A 25162-nucleotide genomic window follows, 5' to 3' on the forward strand; every position below is an offset into this window, starting at 1 on the left:
ATAAATATGAAGATTGGTTGTTGTTAAAATGAAATCCATATAAATGGAGTCAAGAAGCAACTTGAACTTAATTAGCTCTAATATAATTATAGAAGAGAAAGAATTAAAGTTGACATAGATCTTTTCAAGATTGTCCACCATAATCTTTTTTCAATTAAGAGCTTGAAGTTTTCAATGGTCTTGTCAAATAGCCTCAAGAGAAGGGAATCTAATTAGACACTCCATAAGAGGTCTCTTGACCATAATAAATAAAATAATAAAAAAGAAAAAGATCTTGCTTTGATGTAATCATATCTTCTAGTACCTTAAAAACATTGTTTTAATATTTGAATAAAATATTAGAAATTAAAATAAAATAAACACAATGAGGTATAAGAATAAGGGTGTGCTATTCAACATTCAACTCCCTCCCAATATATGATTATGATATAACTATATCCCAATATATGATTATGATATAACTATATAAGCAAAGTGTATATGTATTCGTTTGTCTACATTTTTTTTTTACCGAAATATGGGCGAGCCACTTCAGAAACATGCACAAACATGAAGTTAATACAAAATACGCTTGTACTCTCACAATACATTAATTGAGATTCGAACCAACTTTTTTTTTTTTTTTTGAGGGAAAGAGCTCATGAGAGCTATTTTATTAATAGAAAAAAAAGGTACAAAAGAGTTTAAGTTACAATAACTCAAAACAAAAACTGACAACTAAACAACAACCAGAACAAACTGAAAGAAAACGGAAAGCAAATTAATACAAAAAACCACTAAGTCTAAAAGTCTTCATCAGCCATTTGGGAAGGTCCCTGCCAGAGTGAAACAGAGAAATTTCATGATGAGTAAGGCCATAAGTAGCTAAAGAGATTGTAGGCCTGTTCCAGAGCATGGGAATAACACCCAACTTAGGACCATTTGCCTCATCAAGAAGACCTTTCAAGAGAGTGATCTGCGAGTAGAGTCTCCACAAATCAGTCCTGGCATCAGCCGATACAGCATCTATTAAATCTGCACTAGAAGAGAGGACAGTTCTGATGTTCAGTCCCTTGTTTATCTCATCCTGAAGAGCAAAACAGATAGCTTTGGCTGCTGCCTCCATGTGAGAATTTGCAGAGCACCTACAACATCCAAAATTTAACAAATTAGCTTTGAAATCAGCAACTAAGAAACCTATCCCAGCTATTGACTTATTTTCATCCAGAACAGAGGCAGTAAGCAGAACTGGGCAATCAGCAAATGTATAATTGTTTAAAATAAGATTCCTCCCCAAAAGAGGATATGAGGCACAAGAAAACTCCCTGGCATGCCCGATTGCCCATTGGGAAATCATAGCACCATCCAGCTGGCTATTGTTAAAAATTTTATTACAACGAGCTTTCCAAATGAACCACAAAGTAGAAGCAATAAGCGACTGAATAAACCGATCATTACCAGACACCGCTTGGTTCAGCCACATGCCAGAAGAAATCCCATCAGAGAGGTTAATAGGCTTACCAACTTTAGAGCAAGTGATATTCCAAATATCCTGAATTTTATCACAGTTTAAAAACAAGTGCTCCACAGATTCAGTGTGTAAGTTGCAAAATGTGCACAATGTTTGAGGACCTAAATTCAGTCGATGTAAATAATCATTTGTTTTAATAGCATCATGAAATAGTAACCAGATAAAATGTTTTACCTTTGGAGCAACCTTGAGCTGCCATAAATTCTTCCAACCCTCCTAAAAATTACCAAAACTCTTATCATGATTCAAAAAAGAATAAACCATAGTGGACAATTTAGAACCTTTAGATTTGGGTAACCACACCCAATTATTGCCTGATTCATAATCAATACGGCTATGACTCAAAACATTACCATTCAAGTGCATACCAAAGACAAAATGCAAACGAGAAATATTCCAGTGAATATCAACCAATAACTCAAAAATATGCAAATGCTCATAATCTAGATCCATATTAAGGTAAGTAGGTTTAAGAGCTAACGGTATCTCAAAATACCAAGGATCACTAAGAAGAGAAGTCAAATTCGGATTAAAAGAATTTATCCAGAGAAAAGGTCTGATGACTAGGGCAGTGCGAAACATACCTCGATAAATCCAAGAACATTTTATGGGAATATTACCTTTCCAGACATCCATTTTGCCATATTTGTCTTTCATAATGTCAACCCACCACTTGTTAATATTGTTCAGCAAACTCATAACATTCTTGGCCATAAGAGCAATTTTAGAATGACCCATATTTCTAATTGACAATCCCCCCTCAGATCGATCAAGCATAATTTCATTCCAACCGACTGAGTTGATGCCCTTTCTATTGCTATCCTTAGACCAAAATAGGGCCCTGGCAGCCTTATTGATCTGATCAAGAATAGATTTTGGAATAGGATAAACCGACATGTAGTACAGAGGCGCAGTCATGATAGAAGCATTTATAAGAATGGTTTTCCCTGCTGGGGTGATTTTAGATTTCCGCCAAAAAGCAATTGACTTCTCAATCTTGTCAACCATAGAGGAAAAACAAGAGAGTGCCAATCGTTTAGGTGAAATTAAAATTCCCAGATAGGAGAAAGGAAAAAAACCAACTTTATAATTAAGAATTTCAGAAATTTTACAAGAAAGGTGTTTGTTGAAGCGGCTAGGGAAGATGACTTCAGATTTCAAATTATTGACTCTTTGCCCCGTCAAGTTACCATAAAATGCAAGACAGCTCTTGATATTCCTAGCAGCTTTTCTAGAAGCATTCGAGACAAGAATAATATCATCCGCATACATCAAATGGTTGAAATTACTTTGAAGGTTGGAGTTAAAGCCAGGAATGGCATTGATTTGCAGAGCATAATTGAGCATAGTAGTCAAGTTTTGAGCAACAAGAATAAATAAGTAGGGGGAAAGAGGGTCTCCCTGTCTAATGCCCCTACTAGCAGTGAACCAAGAAGTGTGAGTTTTGTTGATCAACAAGGCATAAGAGACATTACAAATACATGTCTTAATCCAGCTAACCCATCTACCAGGGAACCCCATTTTGGACATAGTAGCAAGAATTGCAGACCAACTCAGCGTGTCATAAGCCTTGGCTATATCTAGCTTAATCAACATCCTAGGGGGGGAAGCTTCATTATCAATAGAATGAGCCACTTCTTGAAGAGTTATGATGTTATCAAAGGGAGATCTACCATTCACAAAACCACACTGTACTTTACCGATCAAATTAGGGAGGATCAATTTCAGACGATTAGCAAGAATTTTAGAGATAATCTTGTAGCAAACATTGCAAAGGGAAATTGGACGGTAATCAGCAGCAAACTTAGGATTAGGTTTTTTAGGAATTAAAGCAATAAATGTCTTACCCCAATTATTAGGCATGATTGAGTGACTAAAAAAAAACCTGACTGCTGAGAAGATGGCATCTCCTATCTCAGACCAGTAAAAACGATAGAACTCTACGTTGAAACCGTCTGGACCAGGGCTCTTACCAGCAGGTAATGATTGCAAAGCCTCAAATACTTCTTTTTTTGTTACTTCTTTGATAAGATCCTCACCTTCATTCTCTGAGATCTTCGGAAGATCATCCGGAAGCTCCATTGTAATCTCATGTACCTGCCTACTTTCTGGATCATTCCAAAGATCTGAGAAAAAATTCATAAGATTCCGACTAATACTCGGAATGTCAGTATACACATTACCATTCAAATCTGTAATATTAGTGATAGCATTGTAGTGATTGCGGTAGCGAACAGAATTAAAAAAGAAAGAGGAGTTAATATCACCATTTTGAACCCACATAAGTCTAGCCCTTTGGGCCCATTTAGTGTTGTTCTGTCTATGCAAAGCTGAAAGATTATTATACATAGCTGCAAGGGATTGAGGGGAGAAATCATTTGAAATATCTGAACCATCCTTACCTTCAGCTTCCTCAATGGATTTCTCCAGTTTCTCAATACCTACCTCAAGTGGGTGAAGACCTTTCTTTTTCCAATCCAACAGAAAATATCTGGTTCGAGAGAGAAGATGAGTTACAGCCTGCATAGGGTTAGAATGAGGCAAGAAATTCCAAGCCTTTCTAACACTCTCATGGCAACCCAAGTACTCCATCCAGAAGTTTTCAAACCTAAATATTTTCTTTTTACCAACTTCCCTGGGAACAACAGTCATAAGAAGGGGCGAATGATCCGAAAGAAACCTAGGAAGATGTCGAACAAGACAAGAATCAAAACTGTTAGACCACAACAAATTAACTAGACATCGGTCCAAGCGGGCCCAACGTCTAGCAAGGCCATGTTGATTATTACACCAAGTGTAAGAAGAACCAATAAAGTTAACATCCAACAAGTTATTAGAGGCAATAAATTCAGCAAAAACAGAGGCCTTTCTACTATAGTAATAGTTAGAACCACCCCGATGTTCATCATTAGAAATAACCGAATTGAAATCACCCATGATAACCCAGGGTAAGTTTAGAGAATTCATACCAGAGAGCTCTTTCCAGAGTAGGCGTTGGTTATGGATGACGTTTGAGTTATAAATAGTTGAAAGAATCCAGCTGTTAGTGCTACTCGCAGTGACAACTAAATGTAGTGCATACCTGGAACTTACCAGTGGGGTTACCTCCCCAATGTTTTTATTCCAAATTATGATGATGCCTCCAGAGAATCCTTCTGCAAGCACCGCTGCCCACTTCCAAGGATCTTTGATTTTCGAACAAAATCTTTGGAGACGGTCGTCATTAGCTCTAGTTTCTACTAGACAAAAGATAGCCGGTTTGAGCTTCTTCAGAAGATATAAGATTCTAGAGGTGGTATCAGTACTTGATACTCCCCTACAGTTCCAACACACCAGTTTAGTAACTTCGTTAAACATAGTAAAATATATAATATTAAGAAGAACCAGGAAAAACATATTACGCAAACTTAAATAACACCAGAATGGATTGATAAAAAGCATCAAGCTGAGAACAAAAGGGACCAAGAAATCAAAGATTTTCTCCTCCAGTTACCACCCTCCCCTTCTTGGGTGATTTCTTCTGTATTTGTTTGCCTTTTCGCGACAGCGTCTCCTTCCGGTTGCTATTCTGGTATTGCACTAATGTCATCGAATCCTCTGGTTCCATAATATCTCCGCCCTCTGAAGATTCCTCAGTGCTAACTTCTGAATCACTCATATATTGGTCTGAATCCTCAGCAGATTGGGAGGGATTTGTAAGGACTGAAGAAACCCTCTCAACAGTCACTTGATGCGGCCCTGGAATACCCTCATAGACCTGTTCTTCAGAGAAATTGCTAGATATTCGAAGAGTAGGATGAGGAGCTGATAGTCCTTGTGTCTCACATGTCTTAACCCCCTTTCCTTTGTCCAAAGCCGAAGGAGAAAAGTTGATGGGCCTGTCAGGCGGTACATCATCCAAGGGACTCGATACAAGCACAGCATTTAATGCCTCCTCGGGAGCCGTTGGGGCGCTGCCAGGAGACACCATGCCGCACTCCATTCCCACCTGCAAATATTCTACATGCATAGTAGGATTATCTTTAGAACCAGGCAATAAGACATTTTCAAAAGGAGCAGTTGAAACAACGTCACTGTTCCTAGAGTCCTGTGCTCTACGCGTGCTGGAGCCGCCTCTGCCCCTCAGACTACTACCGCCACGTGTCGACCATGCAGCCTGGTTCCTGACATTCGAGACGTTGGGAGGCGAAGAGCTGGGCGCACGTGATTTCTCGAGTAACGCACGTGATCCTGGACCTCCGAGACGACCAGCACCACCGCGAGCACCACCGCGGCCCTTTCTCCTCGTCACCAACATCCATGGTCCGTAATCCGGGCTTGAGGAATCGCCCTCAGCACCGAGATTAGCCTGCGGGTCTGTCGACTGGGGTTCCATGTCTGCCTCCATGCCATCACCCTCGGGATTGTAACTATCCTTGACCTCCTGCCTCTGCCGATCAGACTGATCGGAGAAACGGGGTGGAGAAGGATGTCGCGAATCCACCAGGCTCAGGCGGCTGCAATTATTAGACCCATGCCCGACGACCGCGCACTTATAGCAAAATGTAGGAAGACGCTCATAAAGGACGACAACAAAGACCTGGTGCTCATCGTCTCCCACCCAAAAACCTTGTTTCAATGGTTTAGCTAGGTCAATCTCGATGCAAATCCTCGCGAATTTGGACCTGGACAAAGAAGAAGTAACTTCATCAATTTTGAGCAGACGACCCAATAAAGAGGATACTGTTTCCAGCGCCTCGCCGTCCCACAGCTCGACGGGGAGGTTGTGTAACTGGACCCAAATGACAGCCGTAGATAGTTTGGTGAACGTTGGCTCGAAGAAAGGCTGCCACGGGGTCAGTTGCAGAACGACACCATTCACCGCCCAGGGACCTTCGAATAACAGCCGATTCATAGCATCCATCGTTCCACAACGAATAAGCAGATAACCGTTCGGCAAATCAGAGATCTGGAAAGCACCAAGCTCCGACCATTTAGAACCCAGTATTTCTTTAACTTGTTCGAACGGAGGTGACTTTCCGAAGAATTTTCCATACAACGATGTCTGAAAACGCATCTTCGCCCTTTGAATAGTATCTCCGTCCAGACGAAGAAACTCCGTGGTGCTTGCTTTCAGTTTGGATAGCATCGGACCTTCGACAAGCAGTGAGGTAGGGGGAGTTCTCTTAGCCGCAGCTGCAACATCCGCCCAAGACTTATTCACAAAGGAGACCTGAGGAGGTTGTCCCCCACTTGCCATGGCAAGAGGGGGAGAGGGGATCCAAATGTAAAACTTGAGAAAGAGGCAGAATGGAGACGCTCAGGCAAAAGGATGCTTCGAACCAACTTTTGATAAAAACACAAATACTCAACACAGGAGACCTAGTACCAATGGATCACAAGGTCGTTGGCGCTTGTTCATATTGTCAATAATAATAATAACAATAATAATAATAATAATAATAATAATAATGTTTATTTTCCTTTCTTTCTTTTTGTTTTGTTGGCTCTTATTCTATAGATTTGGATCAATGTTTTCATGGTTTTGGACTCTTAATTTGAAAGAGAGGGTAGGCTATCCCCAGTCAGTCAATGAGGGCATTATACAAGTGGTAAGGATTCAACTATCAATAATTTAAATAAAAAAATTATTTTATATTTTCAATAATTCAAACTTTCCAAGAAAATTCTTAATACAAGGATTGGTTTCCTATCTCAATCCTGAGAAAGAAAAAAAAAAATAAAAATTATGTTCATAATACCTAAAAGAAAGAAAGAAGAAGACATTCAAATATTTTTTTTCAATAACGCCATGAGAATTATTGGCCCATGCAACTCATACTTTTCAAAACAACATCAAGTTCCACAATGACCATATCAAGCAACCTCTTACGTTGTCATTTGTGGAAAAGTTAAATGACCCACTGGTATTTGAAAAGCTGTTTTGCAATTTTCAGTTCATATCTAAATTTTACTCAATAAAATTATGAAAAAATCATCATCTATATATATATATATATATTTCAATCAAATAATAGAAAAGGCAATGATGAATATTTGGCGTGCAAACAATAGTCCACAGCGCATGACAAACTTTATTCTGTTTCTGTTTTCACTTTTCATTCAGTGTGCTTGAAGGAAGCAAGATCTCAGAGACAATGAAAGAACAATTGCTTTGTTATCAAGTATACAAAGATTTAAGAAAAAGACTAAAAGCATGGTTGACCGTTTGATTGTACATCTAGAACTACTCTGACTGAAGATTTTTTATACAAAGAACAACTGTTTGACTTAAGAGTTCTAAACATGCTACAGCAATGGCAGAAAACTCTTCTCTGTGAACTTCCTTTTGTTGAGACTTTCAATTCAGGTATTTACACAAGCAGATTTCAAAGGATGGGTGCCGGCGCAGCGAAGACGGCAAAATCATGATGATAATAGAATCAGCGCTCAATGATTTTCGGTCCGGTGTACTTTGCTCCAAGTACAAAGAATTCATCGGGTTTAGCCTTTTCTTCAAGCCATGCATACTCGTCACCGTTCCCGGGCACAGAATCAGTGTCTCCTGGAATAGAAATTTGAGTTCGATGAGATTAAACGTTTATCGCATTCATCACTTGTTTAATTGATTTTTCAGAATCTTTCTAGACAAATTTTTAGAAGAGTAGTTGGTGTTAGGTTGCCAATATTGTGATTTTAGAGAAAAATGAGCCGACTATGATTTAATAGCATATGTGAACAAAACCAACATTTTCAATAAAACATTACTGAAACTCTGTGAGAGATGAATGATATAATGAAGCATACCAGAAAAACTCGCATACGGGAAATCATTGTAGTACATACAGGGCCTTCCTTCCGCATCGGAATAAGGTGGCCCGAGCACATCAAGAACAGCACAGGAGGTCACTGCAGTAAAACGATGCATGTTGCCTCCTGCCAATGGATACAAAATGGAGGTCTCGCAGGGTGTAGTAAAAACAGCATCCCGGTGAAGTTTAGCCAACCGCATCCCCGGTGGTTGAACTGTTATGCATGCATATACATGAGAATAAGCAGACAAACCAGTAACCAATTGAGCCATTAAGTGAAAAATAACTTGAAATCTCACAATGTCCAGATTTTAATGGCTGATTAAAGTTTTCAGGAACATCTACCCAGTCGTAGGACTTTATGTGCATCGAACCGAATAAAAGTTTGCTGAAAACAGTCATTCCTGGATGATTATGGAGAGGGATGCAACTAGTTGGAGGTAAACAAAAAATGCCAATCTGCAAGGAGAACAAGAGACATTCAGCCGACAGCTATACTACAAAATGTTAGTTCACAGTACAATACTACAAAAAAGGTTTATTAAATCAGGATGTATGATACCGAGAATCTGGGGCAGTCGTAAAGGTGAAGATATCGCACGGCAGGAGGCCCTTTGTATTCAGTTTTCTTGAAAAAGGGCAAGTTCGGCGAAAGCCCCACATCCGCCGGAGTCAAACTATCTGAAGAAGAGAAGATAGAATGAAATCGATGAAAGAAATTATGACATTAAAACAGCATTCTTCTTGTAAGGATGCTCATGTTCGCCTAAATTGAACTGCAAACTCAAATATGCGGAATGTAGCTATATAAATAAATGAATGGCTGCTCGCATGTAAAGAACACAAATACAAACACACATGAAAGTTCATCATGTGACCCTTTATGAAAAAAATGCTTTCTTCTTCAGGTGATACAATATAATGATCCGATGACGAAACATCGAATGAATGCGGAAACTAAAGTTATGATGTATCTAATAGAATAGAGATTAACAAATGAATACTCTATAAAAACACACCAGAATTCAGCAACCACTAATCAGATTTAGCAGGGAAAAGATGAGCAGACTTGATTCCACTGCTCAAAGTCATTGTCATTTAAATCTTTTCATGGATTCATCAAATTGAAGATTTGAACCAACCATGTGACATACTCCATGCAAACAAATAAGAAAAGAAGAAGTATGTAATAATATCAGAAGACATATACTCAAATTACAAAAGGATTTATCAGATCCGCGATCACAAGGGCAAGTCCTCCAGGAAATCAAAAAGGAAAAAATTAGATAACTTTGAAGCTGCCAATCTATGAGCAACTAAATTTACAACCAAGATGCAATATTTCTTCTTCAACCAACTCAAACAAGCAATGAAATTAATCAATTCTGAAAGCAGGACAAGCATTAAGCATAAAAAGGAAAGAGTTTTAAGACACAATCTACCACATATAGGAATTCAATCAATAATGAATATCAGAATTAGGATAACCAAACAAACAAATAAGAAGCTTGAATTTAAAAAAAAAAAAAAATGAGAACTTTAGGGTTCGGGAGTACAACATACCAAGAACGGATCGAATCCGCTCAACATCCTCAGGTGGCGGCACAACACCGGCGCCGCCATCAGCGAAAACATCCTTGCAAACATCATAAAGCCTCTGAACAGCACTCTGCATGGATCCCGCCTTCTTCTGCCGCCGCCTAATCTTCTTAGACGAGGATTTATAAGGCTTCTCAACCAGCTGCCCGTCGACCCTCATGAAACAAACAAAGAAATCCCCCACCACACCAAAAACACCAAAAACCAATAAAAAATCGTTGCTTTCGATGGTAGAGGATGGAAGCGAAGGACAAAGATGGGACCTTTATATTGGGAAACTATGATACATGTGCGTTGGTGAAGATTGAGATGTGAATGGTGGATTGGATGGGTACAAAAGGGTGGATGGATGTGGTGAGAGATTGAAGGAATGGCAGAGCAGCATGGTATGATGGCAAATGGCAAATGGCAAATGGCAATGGTGGTGGATAAATATCCTGTTTGGATGGAAAACCAGGGGCAGAAGCCATGCCAAGGAACACTAGTACTACTCTGCCTTTGCTTTCCTGTGGGCGCTTACTCTTACTCTCCATCCACCCAAACTGCCTTGCTTTTTTTATGATTTCCACCCTCTCTTTTTCCCTTTTTTTTCTTTTTCCTTCTTTCTCTTTTCATATAACACCCTCAAAATTTAACAATTATATTTTTCTCATATATATATATATATATATATTTAGAAATTAGAATGGTGTTTCCATGACTTTCATTTCTCTGGAATAATTTTTAACTCTGTAGAGTTACTGTTCTTTTGGAATGTTATTGATAATTATTAGAGTATTTGATGATAATTATTAAATAATGATGTGATGGTTATTATTTGTATAAAATATTATATAAAATTATTGTTATTTATTATGCATAATTGTTGCTTAATACTATTTAATATTATTTAATATTGTATGTTTAGAATGACAGTATTCAATCATGGTATATGATATATAGTGGGATGAATTTCACTAAATTATGTGTCCTCGTGTGTGTGGTACGTGGTGGTTTTTTATACACAAGATATGTTTATTAATTATTATTATTATTATTACTTGTGTGGTGGGGTGTCTATTTGAAAAAATTAAAATAAAAGTAATCATGAAAATAATAATATATGATAATAACTCTCTGGTGGGTGTTAATATTGGGGTTATTGGTGACTAATATTAACTATCCACTAAGATCTTTAATTATGTCATGGAGATATATATATATATATATTATTACGGTGTCACATGTAATAACAAACTATGAAATTAAAGCTACTCGGTAAATTAGAAAGATTTCAAGTAGTTATATCGAAAAGAAACAAATGTATATATAAGCAATTCATCATCTAAAAACTTTGTTTAACCAAATATAAAAATTTTCATTGAGCAGATATTAGATTATCATTTAATAGTTTTTAATGTGGCTCTCTCTCTCTTCTCATAAAGTCAGATTTTTTTATAATAAAAAAATATATTCTCGGATTTAAAAAAACACACTTACCAGAGTAAAAAAGCCCGCACAATTAGATTAGATCAAATCTAATTACGATTATCACTGTGCAAATATCTTATATTTTAAATCTAGAGAAGTATATAGATAATTAACCTTCATATATATATATATATATATATATTCATACATACATATACAAAATTGAAATGGAGGATGACGATTTAAAAGTATGCAAATGAGTAGAGAGAGACCAGAAAAACAAAGAATCAAAAGTAGGCTGGTCTAAGAGCACCATCATATATATATATATATCTATACACACATACATACATATTCATAAAGGTTATATATTAAAAAATTGATATGGATGATGATGAAGATATAAAAGCATGCAAAGGAGTAGAAAGAGGCCCGAAAAACAAATAATCAAAAGAAGACTAGTCTAAGAGCACCAAAGAAAGTTTTAGATGCAAAAGGACCGGTTCAATTCAAATGCATATTTGGCACTCAAGCTATTGAATTTATAACATAAATAAAAGTTAAGTATTACATTAAACGATTAAATCTTATCATCTAATCAACTATAACAAGCTTTCATTAATTATTAACGTGTCCACTTTTCTTAATTGATTTATGTTGTTCTCTGACTTTGTCTTCTTTCTTACCAACTATATATATTTATATATTATTAAAATAAATATTTTTTTTTTTTTCAAATTCCTAGTTAATCTATTGGTATCGGATTATTGGTATCGGGTTTTTGGTATCAGATTATTAGTATCGGGTTATTTATGTGAGTTGTTCGTATTTAATCGAAAAAAAGGATTCAAACTTTAGTTCATATAGGATGAAGACATATGTGTATTGAAATATTAATTTTATATTTGTACACACTCTAATATTTATTTATAAAAAAAAAAAATTTGATATTTTTTACCGTATTGATTCTCGTGTTCAATTCAAATTAAACGTGGGTATTCAAAAGAATGGTTTTAATTTAATGTTACTGGTTTTGTGAATAAAACATTACTTTTTCTTCGTATTATTCAATTTTCTTAATAATATTTCAGAATCAAGAGAGGCCAATATATATATATATATATATATTTTAAAAATGAGATTAAAAGAAAAACAAAAACAAAAACAAAAGTTATACAAGCAAAGTGAACCACGCGTGCATGCAAAGTCAACAAGCAACAACAAGGATGCACCGTATTCTACCCAAAAGATAAAAATAAAGACTTTAAAATATAAATAAAGAGAATACCAGAAATCTCATCCTTAGAAGCAACCAGAGCTTTTATTTCACCTTTGTTTTTGCCAATGCTTGTATTCAAAGTTGCAAACCATGTACTTTCTTATTCCGAAAAAGAATTGATTAGCTTGAGAATGAATCCAAACATTTACATCATTGCTTTGAAAATGAAATAGAATAAAAACTTATTACATTATGAAGCACCTGTTAATCTATGTTAATGCCAAAATTGGTGCATGTACAGCTTGTTTTGCAACTAAACTAATTGTCTTAAATATGAAATTACAATTTATGACTAAGAAAAGACTTGTTTGCTTCAATGAATCTGTTAACTTTATCTTCTTTCAGCCACAAAAGTTTCACCACCATGATCTCCAAAAGAGATACCCTCCGCCGCATCGTCATCCACTGTCAATCTCCGGCGCCATTATATACAAACCAACGGAGCACAGTCATGTAGACAGCCACTTCTGCTCAGAGTACGGAATTGTGTGATCGTTGTTGTACAGCTTCCGGCCGACGATCCTCGCGCACTTGGGTGAAATTTGCATTGCTGCGCCAAGAACACATTTGCGGTACGAAATATCCTCTGATGTTCCGTCTGTTCTGGCCAGGAAAAAACATCTACTGCCCTGGTGTGACGGATGATGACCAACCTACATTTATTGATACCGAAAAATCAGCAAGGGACTCGACTAAACAAAAACCATATTCTCATGTGTACTACGAAAGTCGCATTTATTACCGTGATATCTTGAATTCCACTTCCCATTTTCTCATCTCTTCTGGGATGATAATGTATGGCTTCTATCAAACGTGACTTGTCTGCCTCATTAAGGTATCCACCAATTGGATATCTGCATGTCATTTCCCTCAGTCAAAAGAATGCTCAAATTTCTTCCTCAAAATTTAGTACAAGCAACCAAGAAATAATGAAGTTTGTGTAGAACAAAAGAAATTTTCAAAACAGGCTATCATATGGTATAAAAAGAGCAGAAAGAAACAAATGAGTTGAGGGAAAAACAAAGCGGAATATCAATGAGCTCGGAAAGAAACATAGCAAATTAGGGACTTACTCATGCAATATTCTCCGCAAAGAAGAGGACATGTCCACCAGATTTGCGAAGGAAGAGTCAGCATTTAGAGAAGAATTAAGCTCATAGTCGAGATGTGTCTGACTATTTGGCATAAACCTCTGCGTATTTGAATGTTTGTTTGGATGATAATCACAATTAGCCATGCCTGCAACGGCATTCTGAGATTTATTTATCCGAAGAGAACTCAATGTCTCGTATATATTCTCACTCGGCTTGATATTAGGAACCTAGATGTAAACAGGACAAATAATACGCAATATCAATAAATCATAGACAGGACAATCATGCTATAAAAGAGTAATATACAGTACGAATGGTAAAAGGTAAACCTCTACCTCCCCAGAATACATGATTTCAAATGGTCCGCCTGTTCCTATTGGAGCCTCCTTCCCCCAAGCCATTGCATCAATGGTGCCACAAAGATGATCAACTGAGCCTTCTTTGGCAGCTTTAATGAAGGAATTAGATGGATTCTGTGAAAAAACACACCCAACTTTTTGATATTTGATGCATGAACCAAACAATATAAATCACAACACAAATGATACTAACAGAAAAGGCGGCTTGATTGAAAGGTGTTGGATTTTTTAGCTTCAGCCCTTTGCGACTTAATCCACTAAACTGTCCAGTTACTGAAAGGCGATCAGCAACAACTCTCAAGTGTTCTTGATGCACTTTTCTACCTGTATCGGACATTGCTGATTTTAAGCTCTGCAATTCACAAAAATGAAGACCAAGATTTGAGCAAACATAAAAATCACTTAAAAAAATTCAGAATTGCTTATTTTAAGCTCTACAATTCACAAAAATGAAGATCAAGATTTGAGCAAATGAAATTACTTGAAAAGAAAAAGATAAAGTCAGAATCAGAAAAGGGGAGAATCTTACTCCAAAAAAATATTTCCATGCTGTGTCTATCCCATTCACGTCAGAAACATCATGCACGTTATCTGGATGGCTACGAGTCCAATCAATCAGTTCCATTATGGGCAGACAGGCATTCACAAGAGTGCTCCATAACATTCCTGGCACACAATGCTCCGACATAAAAACTTTGACAAAAAGTTCACCATCTGGATTACGTGAACCCAGTTGATAATCCCACAAAATATCAACTCGCTTAAACTCCAAGAGTCCTGAAACAATCAACATATTGCATAAATCATCTTATAGGCTGATAAGGAATAAATTCCAAAATTACACATTTCAAACATATAAGAGCATTTGATATAATTGGATAACGAACATCCTAACGAAAGAACTAACAGGACAAAGCAACAAAATCTACAGAGCTGACAGTGAGAAATACTAAAGAATACTTAAGATATTTTATCGAAAAAGAGCGAAGGGTAAATAACCTACAGAGCTTACATCAAAGCAATTTAAACTTTTCCTAGCGACTTGCACACATATAATTCAAGCGAATAGAAAAAGGAACAACTCTTTAAAATTGAAATAAATATGCATTTCCTTGAACAAAACTAGATTTAGAACATGTAAATCTACCCAGCTACTATAAATCATTTTTCCCACTCATTATTCTTTAATGTTAAACAGTGGACCTTGATGTACCAGTAATACTGTTTATAGCAACTAAGCAATGAGGAAGAGATGGTTGACGTGAGAAACAACAAGATAGGATGTACAGCTAAACCAGAGTATACTAGATACTCCCTAGACCTCACCCTGTGGAGTGTGCAACAACCTACCTTTACTAGCATAAGTTAAGCGGAATTCTATTATAGCCAGTAATATGTAAGGCTTTATAAAACCATTCTCAAAGCAAAGGATGCATTTGAAACTCGTAAAGAAAAGGAGTTTGGCACTCATCCAAAGAAGTTATTAAGGAAATAAAATCATCTTGAGGAATGATTACCTTTAACGAGTGTCTGAAGCAACATTGGTATCAAAGCATCTCTTATGGTATCCAACTGTATGTCTGCGTCAGATAATTTAACAGCTATCGGGATTGCATCATCATATTCCTTCTCTTCATCCATTACCATAGAATCCCTGAAAATAGGTCATAAATGCCGCAAATTAAAAAGGACAATAGGAAGCCCCCAATATATTTATCAAGCACAGACATAAATGAAGGTGATAAAAAATCAAAAGCAATCAATTTTTTACAAGCAAGACAAGATGAATGTCATTCAATGTAATTTCAGAATTAGGGAAAAACAAGTTGAATTTGATATTCTGTATTAGAGGTCATCAATATACTTGAAGTAAAAATGCTAGATGATTAGAAACATTAATTACTATAAAGTATGATCAAAGGAATGTCCAAATAGATTAGACCTTTGTGATAGAACTCCAAGTAATGTCAAATAACACCTAAAGCTCATCCCAGATCTTGCTCTGATACGGATAAGCAAAGAGCTATGGCAGAGCTTCTCGCAGATGTATCAACTCTCCTAACTATAATCATATTAGTTATTAATGATAACTATAAGATCTTCTATAAGATGTGTCATACACCAATCCATGCTGAAATGGCAGGAAAAACAAATGCATGGGGAAAGATCAAATACCCAGAATTAATCAAAAATAAAAGACTTAAAGACTTACGCAGGTATTATACACAATGATGGAAGGGTTATCTTTGCCCTTTGTCTTGCAATTTCATAATTTCCCAGCAGCTCATTTATTATTTTATTCAATGTCAAGCCCTTCCTCATCATCTTGTCCTGCAAGAGGCAGAAAAGAGTATCACACCATTATGTCTAAATTTATAACAATATTTAAATAAATAAATAAATAAACAAAAATCAGAGAGTGCCTCCCACCTTATTGACATGAAAATACACAGCCCAAGGGCTACAATTTTTGAATTGAGGGTCACACCCAGCATAACTAACCTTCACATGAAACAAAATCTTAATTGCATCTTACATAATCATAAAATTAACAAGAAAAATGTATATAAATGGGCATGATGGTATACTTACACAATCATCACAGTATTCACCACATCAGAAAAGATAACCGGTTCCAGATGTTTCTTAACTTCCAAGGCTCCATATTCAAAACCATAAGCCCTACGCCTGAGTTTATCAGATAGAATTACTGATATACTACAGCCTGTTACTGCACTACTCCGACTGCACTCTAATACTTTCTGCAAACAGAATGACATCTGATCAGGAATTTGTATACAAAAAACACTCTTAAACAGAAAATTCAGACAATGTCAAGCCAGCTACTCTATTGCGCATCACTACACTAGCCGATCATCAACATTCAAAAGTAAGACATATAACAAATAAAATTTCCATGTGAACTCTATATCGAATTTTATACGATAACCAGAGGGTTTTCTGTGTGTTTGCATGTAATGTGATATGTCTGTGTACAAACTATGCGCAGCATAAAAGACATGAGAGATAGACCAACGTCGACAGCATAAAAGGGCACTTAAATGTGATATAAACCTTTTGCGTGAACATTTAACATGTAAATTACACCCTCATGATGAATTAAATCAGACAACAATCCATAGTTCCATATGCATGTTTTTAAAAATTGCAAAGAAAAGCAAGAGAATTTTAGTTCAAGTAATTGTACATTCAAATCAAAGAGTATAGTCACTTTCAATAAAAGCAAACTTTTATCTCCCAGGAAAAAATGATGTAAGAAAATACCTTTAAGTTCATCAATGGAGAAGATTCCAGACTATTAATTGGGTGGTCCAAAGCTCCATATGCAGCTTCTGAAACGGCACAAGCAGCTACAGAACCCACAGCATGACCACCTAAAGCATTCTTTTGAATGTCTTCTTCCCAACTTTCATAATATCCATCATTTTTTGTGGATGTATCACCAGGAATATCATAGGAAAACTGTACAATTTGCTGGTCAAAAGCATTTCTCACTGTTCCATCATAGGCAACATAGAGATCACGCATATAAAACATTAGCTTCCGAGTTAAAGTTCCAGGAAGCTCTGCATGTGCACTAAACATATTTCCACGGCTTGATAAAGCATGTGAAAAACATTCTAAAGGATTTAAACCATCAAGAAAAGAAGCTCTAACCACATCAAAATTTTTATCACGAGAACTTGGGAAAACCTGCAGGCCTACACAGGCACCTTGTTGAACTAGTTTCAGCAAACTGCCCTTGCTTCCTGCGTGCACCATGGCTAACATGGAATTGTCATTGCTGATATGTTGATGCACAACATGTTGAATATCATGAAATACATCTTTGAATGCAGAAATTGATGCCTGGATCATTTGCGTTGAATTTAGTGTTGAAGAGTCATACTCCATAGGATCAAATGAATCTTCACTCTCATCATAACCTGTCAGGTAAATTCCCAGTTCCAGATCCAATAGAAGCTTTTTAATATGAGCGGCAACCTTTGCTTCTTCCAACCCCAAACTAACTTCATCAATCATCTTACATCGTGAATAAAAATCAGGAGACAGATAGAGATCACTTAAACTGACACTAAAGCCACTCATTGATAAACATTCACACAGAGCATCTTGCGCAGCAAAAACAAAATCCAGAGCTTTTTTACCATAACATCTGAACATGTTAGAAAATATGCCAGAGGAGCCATTCTGGAGCCACCTTGAATTATCAGGAAAATAAAGACCTCCATTACCATTTTGGGTCATTTCAGGGAGAAGCATACTAAATAGTTGTTGGCCAGTCCAGAGAGGACCCTGAAGCCCTGGAGCTTTGAGAATTGCTGGAAGTGGCAATGGGAAAGGACATAACATCGCCAATTGCTGCATCTCAAACTTGTTGAAGAAAATAACACGGTCTTGGCCAGTTATCAAATGTGCAGCAGTTAAGCTATCATGGGTTAAAGAAAGAAGGCTCTGCCCATCTTGGCTATTTAATAACTGACAGTCCAGAGCAACTAACTGTCCAAGTTCTACTCTACATCGCAAGGACTGTGGGACAAACCCATGGAGACAGTCTCCATCAAAATCTCCATTGAAAGGGGCACAGCACAAGGGATTAATTGAAAAGACAGACTGACTTGGCAGGACCTTGACAGAAAATGCAATGAGTGAATGTTGATGCACAGATGGATTTCTATTTATGAGCACGACATCACCATCTTCTAATGGTCTGTAGAAAGTATCACCCACTTGGAGTTGATTTGCTTTACGAAGGTGGACCAGTTTCCCTTTTCTTCTAACATAGATTTGTTCCTTCGAAAGAAGCTGCATTGTAAAAATCCTGTTGAGCTTCTGTAAGTTGTAAGCATTAACATGCTCACAGATAAGCATGTTTTCAGCTATATCCCAGGGCACACCAATTTCATCCAATCGTAACTTTGGATCACCCACAACAGTCATCCGGAACGCATTATCTGTCCTCTTACTGAGAAAAATTTCTTTGAGCCATCTGAGCCCAGACTTAGAAGATGGTGAATCTTCATTTAATGATTGATGCGTATGCAGCTGCAATTGAACAAATGTGAATCAGACAGATAAGTTGTATATAAGAGATCAATAAATATGAAGCACTAAATCATAATCAGACGGAAAAACCATAAAAGTTTTTGCATCAGAAAACATGAGACTTCCATCAGATGATAGCCAAAGCTATAGAAAAGGCATGTAATAAGCAAGCTAGTACACATGGAGAACAGTAACAACAATTTGCTTTATTTTGTACATTGGAAACAAATATGTAATTGACTGTGACTAGTTTTATTATATGTGTTTATACTTTATAGCTTCTTTTCTCCATGGATAATGTAAAAGGAAAACCAAGCAATGAGGTTCAAGAAAAGCTTGCCCGGGACATGTTTAAGCAGTCAAGAACGCGGCTAGTAACATGAGTTGAAGGAAGAACTCCAAATTCTTGATTGTGCTGACACTCATCAAACTTCCTGTTCAAGTCAGAAAGCCTCTTGAAAGCCTTGGTACGTTCATCCTGCAGCCAATTGAGATATATAATTATTATATGGAAAAAAGAAAGGACCATCTTAGTTTAGACACCATATGTAATCCCACAATCATACACAAAAAAGTAGAAAGTGAGGTCTGTAGATGATTGACTTACAAAAACTAATCGCGGACCATCATTATAAGAGTGTACTTCCATCACACGATGACTATTGGGAGTAACTGTAAGGCAAGGAAGAAATAGCAACTCCCTCCTTGAAACAAACCGTTTAATATATTCTCGATCAAGTTGTTTCAATAGATAAAATACCTGAACATAAGAATTTGAAGATGAAATAATGTAACAAAGTGTAAAAACTGGCATACTTATAGAGCAATAGTTTGAACATAAATCTCAAGAAACTCATACAATATTTGTTTCAATATTCATCACAAGTACAGCCAGAAGTCCTCAACCTTGGAGGGTACAATTCCTATAAAAGTAGATAGTATTGCACATAAATATAATTGTCGTATTTTTTTGGGGCATAATTCCTGCAACTCAGGACAAAGGAAACACATCTCTTATGTTCATCAAATAATTTCTTCCAAATGAGATTCATATAGCACTGAATTTATGTTATCTGATAACATAAATCATATATAAAATGACATATAAAGGTTTCAATAAGCTGCGCTTTGCGGAATTAAGCTCAAGCCCGATTTTGTGTTGGATCAATCATGGCTGACCCTGAACCCAGCTCGGGTCAAGCTTGACTGGAAGAACTAGCTTAAGGCTAGCTTGTTTAGCTTGAGCTCTTATGTGGCCTTAAGTAAACTACTAATATTACAAGATAACAAACATATCTAAGAAAATGCACAAACCTAAAATAATATACCGGTTATTGACTTATGGATCTGAGAGCCAAAATAATAAGAGATTATGATAATTATATACTTAAAAGATCAAGCTTTAACTGCAAACCTTGGACTAGCCAACTTCTATTTAATCTCGACTATTTAATAATCAATTTCAACTCAAGATTGGGTTTTTGTTATGCAAATGATCTTTGGAAAACAAAAGATCAAGTTGGTTTAAGCTCCTAAATACCTGTAGGAAGATCTTCATAATGTATTCATTTCCCACATTAAAGCTTGATTAATAAGTAAACAAATTACCTCTACCTAAGCTTAGTGCATCTGATTTAAAAACCACTGCATAGATAGTTTCTAGAAAGTAATATGTCAGCAAACCACGGTATCAAACAGCAATTTTATATCAGATTCAAGGACATGTGTACAAGATATCTTAGGAACTAGAGAATAAATACAACGTGAACAACCATGGGCTCAACAATAAACAAATGGAATTGTTATTTGCAGAACCACCAAAAGGAAGTTACCTGGGAAGGTGACATAATCATTCTGCTCACAGGTGCTCCTTGCTGCTGTGGATCCTCAGGGACAAAATTCCAATAATCTTTTGGTAAAACATCACTCAGATTTCGATTTCGAAATCTCCTTGGTGGCTTTTCATTAATCTCAGCAATTATCGAAAAGCTTCTCTTCCCATTTATTTTGACTGGTAAAATCTTAAATTTCATATGAGGATACCACAAATCTGGACTCCTCTGCCAACAAACAAAGGTTGCATAATTAATACAGTTTATGCAGCAATGCATTATTAGAATTTAAAAAAAAAATGTTGAAACCCGCTTCAATAAAATGATACAGTTCGTACAAATGAAAATCCAGTAGAACTTACAGCACAATACTTGCAACCAGCTTGAATACTCGCTGCTGCTGGCCTCTTTTCAATAAACCACATGCATCACATGTTGAAAGACCCATATTATTAAAATCCAGAAAAATATAAGACCATTCAAATAAATTGAAATGAAGCAATAACTTCACAAAGTGAGAAGATTTAAAGAGGAAACAGGACAGAATCATTGGAATGTTCTGTTTCCCACTCCAATGTTCTCATATTTATGCAAGGCTTGAGTACTTCAGGGTTCACATCATATTGGTAGTTCTTGCACAAGAACAAAACAATCCTCTAAAAAGCGAGGCACCAAGGCAACCAGGACAAGCTATGTGAAATTCCACTCTTCACAATATAGACATAGTCTCCATTCTTTTACACTTAACATATTCTATCTCAAGCATATTAATTCAAACTAAACAGATATCCCATGAGCCATGCAACCCAAATTTTTAAGCTGATATATACATACATATATGCATATATTAAAAAGAAAATTCACCTTTTTGCGCTTCGCACGCCTTTTAAAGCAGGCAACAGAAAGAACCCCTTTTGGAAGCGACAGTTTTAATCTAATTATTTTCAATAACTTTCTCTCAGCGCCCCTTAGGCTTTTGTAAATAGCATCCAAATCACATGCATCATCACCGATAAATTTCTTGTTGTTTTGTAAACTTGAAGCAACCTGTATAAATGAGATAAAAGAACATTATAAAACAAGCTGAAAAAGGCCACCTCAATGAAACATAAATGTTTTTTATGCACTTAAAGATGCCTTTGGATTAAACTAACTAAAAACTCTGTAAACAAAGGAAATTTTCATTGTCTTTATTTGAGTTTCGAATAATGTTGAAGATACAGATTCTAATCACCTTCTAAAATTACCAGCAGCAAAAGCCATAATAGCAATCAGATAAGCCTATTATTAACTGATATAAATGATCAATGTAGAATGATACACGTAATGTTCGTCTGAATGTTATAATTTAGGTCACCACAAAATATAGAAGAACATATAACAAATCCCAAAAGTAAAGCACCAAGAATGCCTTCTGAATTCTTAAGGTTAATAGGCAAGCAAATTTTATAATCTGATAAAGGCTAAACATGACTAAATAAAAATGAATCCAAACATGTTGCACAGTTGGTTCAAACAGAAAGTAATACAAGCAATTCAAAATGCAGAAAAAAATGTGAATGGCAAGCTGCTATTTGACACAACTTCAGCTCACACTATGGGGTACCTGACCTTCCTTCTGATATCCTGCTTTGCTGATTTGCATCCAGGACAAATTTGATTGAGAATGTGAACAATTTCAGGGACAAAATAGGGATGATAAGTGACTACTGGCAATTTGATGAGCCCAAAATGACCTAGAAAAAATTCCCCCTGATTAATTTTTGCCCACAGAAGCGCCAAAGACAAAGTAGAAAGCAGTGCTAGTCATTAGGGCTCACCATCACAGTCTCTAATGCTGCCGGATCCACAATTTGCACATTGATTTGATGCATTAGGCAGGCCCAATTTAGCATCAGTTAAATCAGCAGTTTCAATAATAGTTGTAGTGCTGAACTTCTCCTGAAACAATTATGACAGATCAATACAGATCAAGAAGAACACAAGTTAAGCAAGTGTTTATGCATCACAATAGCATTGTTTTACTCCAATATAAATGAAGAAGGGAATTCGTACCATATCACGTCCAGATAAAATGTCAAACTTGATGCCAGTCAATAATCCTGATGGCACCATTTGGCATTGCTCTGCTGTAGAGTCGGATGCCATAGTGAACTCCAAATTACAGGCCTAAAACATGGAAATCATCAAATTACCATAAAATAGCTTGCAAGAATAATATATAAAGATATTGAAATAATATGAGATCAATGATAAGAACTTAAGATCATGCAGAACATAAATTAAAGAAAACAGGATAAATAATATATCAGAAAATAACACGTATAGAAGTCAGTTGCATTTCATAGCAAACTAAAACCACCTATTGGCAGTGCACAGCCAATTAAAATAAATCTGCCATAAAAACAATTCAATTACTAATTTTGACCAACCAAATTAGTAACTTTTCTTTTCTCTTTAATGTTGTTGAAACACTATCATGTTTTATAATATACATGTTCTCAATGTCATCATCACTGCATGCCAAGATCATGTCCCAATTCTATGGTCACAGGCATGATGATTAATACACAACACAGAACAAATCTAAATTGCAATAGATGCTAGAATGAGAATGAATCCCATTAACACATTGCAGACATGACAAGGCACATAGAATGCTAAATTGTAAATGGTTGCTAAAACCTCAATCTTGTATTATTACAGTGTACCAAGAATACAAAATACAAGTGTTCCCAGATGCCATTAACCAATAGAGAGACTTCACAATTCAAGTAACACTAAATACAAGTGTCAAAAGAAGAACATGACATCACAACCAAAATTTAAGGCAACAGCATCATTTTTTTTTCTAAATTTACACTAACGTATAAGAGAAGAAAGCGCAAGCCTTTCCTAATCATAGATCATTACCACAATTTGAGACTATGGCATTCAGATATTTATGCTAACAAACAGTTTAGTTTCGCCTACTCTGCTATCCAGATGTATCATGATACTCAATACACATCCCCCGACCAAGACAGGCCTTTAGTGAAAAAGGCAAAAGCACTATAGTAACATTAAAGCAAAAAAAAATTTAAGACACAGGCATTCGATTTGCACTTTACACTAAATAAACATATGAAGGTTGGCCAAACTCCAAAATGAAGAGCGTACAACAGAGAAAAAGCATTGAGCCCTTCAAAGTAACAGATCAAAAGTACTAGAATTAGAGAAAAAACATCCACTTTAAATAACACAGAAAGGGGACTAATCCCATAACAATGCACGTGCACATAAGAAAACATAGAATCCTTCCTACAATGATGAAAAAAACCTAAATCATCCTCAATGGAATAATGTGCTTAATTTTCACGCAAAAAATTCATACTACTAAAGAAAATCGATCCAAATCACGCCTATAATCCAAACACATTGTTCTAAAAGACCAGAAGGAAAAACATCAAGAACAAAAACCAAGAAACAAAACTCTGATCAAAACCAAGAATTCCACAACCCCAAACCACAAACCCACATTAAAAAAAAACCCACCACAAAAAAAAAAAAAGGAACCAACTTTAACACAATCCACGATCACTCGCGTACAGTACATTAATCTATGCCAACAACCAATACGCAAAACACGGAAAAGATCAAATCAGATGACAAAACCCCAGGAAAAAAACAGTGTTGGCGGACTAAAAAGAAAGGATTTTTCTCACCAGAGAGGGCCCAAGATGCAACCTTTCTCTCCCCCCCGGTCCCTTTCTCTTCTCCGCCGCGAAGAGAGAGATCGAGAGAAAAGGGAAAGGATACGCAAACAAAGAACGAACGCACTAAGAAAAAGAGAAAGAGATACAAATTAAGATAGAGACAGTGGGAACAGAGACCGAACCAGGAAACGCGAAGGGAAACGAGGGCAAAGAAGTAATTCAACGTCGCCGGCGGCGTACTTCACCGTCGCCGGCTCTCAAACTCTTTGACGACCTCTGACTCGAAAACCGAACTTATAACCTTTGCGATGTTTGAGTGTGCCCTTGGTTTTGCACTTTATTACGGTAATGCCATCACGGAACTCGAAACATGAGCGTCAGCACAGGCGGGCCCCACCCGCATTCAGTGCCTGACTGGTTCCCAACTGCCCAAGTTTAAGCATTTATTTACATGGTTGCCACTGTAGAAGTAGCGTGTCATGAAACTTTTGCGAGGAAACCCTTGTACTTGGGTGGAATTCGCTTT

General features: G+C 36.5%; 2 protein-coding genes across 4 annotated transcripts; both read right to left on the reverse strand.

The window, feature by feature from the left end:
- Nucleotides 1-7575: 7575 nt before the first annotated feature.
- On the reverse strand, nucleotides 7576-10390 carry LOC120251925 (plant cysteine oxidase 2-like). Its single transcript, XM_039260573.1, has 5 exons — nucleotides 9865-10390; nucleotides 8864-8982; nucleotides 8601-8760; nucleotides 8297-8515; nucleotides 7576-8054 (listed from the first exon to the last, which is right to left on the reverse strand). The coding sequence occupies exons 1-5, from the start codon at nucleotides 10058-10060 to the stop codon at nucleotides 7933-7935; spliced, it is 816 nt and encodes a 271-aa protein (XP_039116507.1). The 5' UTR covers nucleotides 10061-10390; the 3' UTR covers nucleotides 7576-7932.
- A 2284-nt stretch (nucleotides 10391-12674) lies between these two features.
- Nucleotides 12675-24885, reverse strand: LOC120251252 (DNA-directed RNA polymerase IV subunit 1). 3 transcript variants are annotated; one of them, XM_039259803.1, is made up of 20 exons: nucleotides 24819-24885; nucleotides 22997-23110; nucleotides 22762-22882; nucleotides 22553-22677; nucleotides 21806-21988; nucleotides 21304-21348; nucleotides 20942-21169; nucleotides 19717-19869; nucleotides 19450-19587; nucleotides 17328-19109; nucleotides 16635-16804; nucleotides 16473-16539; nucleotides 16255-16373; nucleotides 15560-15696; nucleotides 14572-14819; nucleotides 14236-14394; nucleotides 14019-14156; nucleotides 13663-13910; nucleotides 13332-13443; nucleotides 12675-13242 (listed from the first exon to the last, which is right to left on the reverse strand). In XM_039259803.1, the coding sequence occupies exons 2-20, from the start codon at nucleotides 23087-23089 to the stop codon at nucleotides 13039-13041; spliced, it is 4470 nt and encodes a 1489-aa protein (XP_039115737.1). In that variant the 5' UTR covers nucleotides 23090-23110; nucleotides 24819-24885; the 3' UTR covers nucleotides 12675-13038. The 3 variants fall into 3 exon arrangements, with proteins under 3 accessions (XP_039115737.1, XP_039115736.1, XP_039115738.1); XM_039259802.1 differs by lacking the exon at nucleotides 24819-24885 and adding an exon at nucleotides 24646-24794; XM_039259804.1 differs by lacking the exons at nucleotides 22997-23110; nucleotides 24819-24885 and having other exon boundaries at nucleotides 22548-22677.
- Between the last annotated feature and the right edge of the window lie 277 nt (nucleotides 24886-25162).

The sequence above is a fragment of the Dioscorea cayenensis genome, chromosome 20, assembly GCF_009730915.1.
Source record: "Dioscorea cayenensis subsp. rotundata cultivar TDr96_F1 chromosome 20, TDr96_F1_v2_PseudoChromosome.rev07_lg8_w22 25.fasta, whole genome shotgun sequence".
NCBI lineage: Eukaryota > Viridiplantae > Streptophyta > Magnoliopsida > Dioscoreales > Dioscoreaceae > Dioscorea > Dioscorea cayenensis.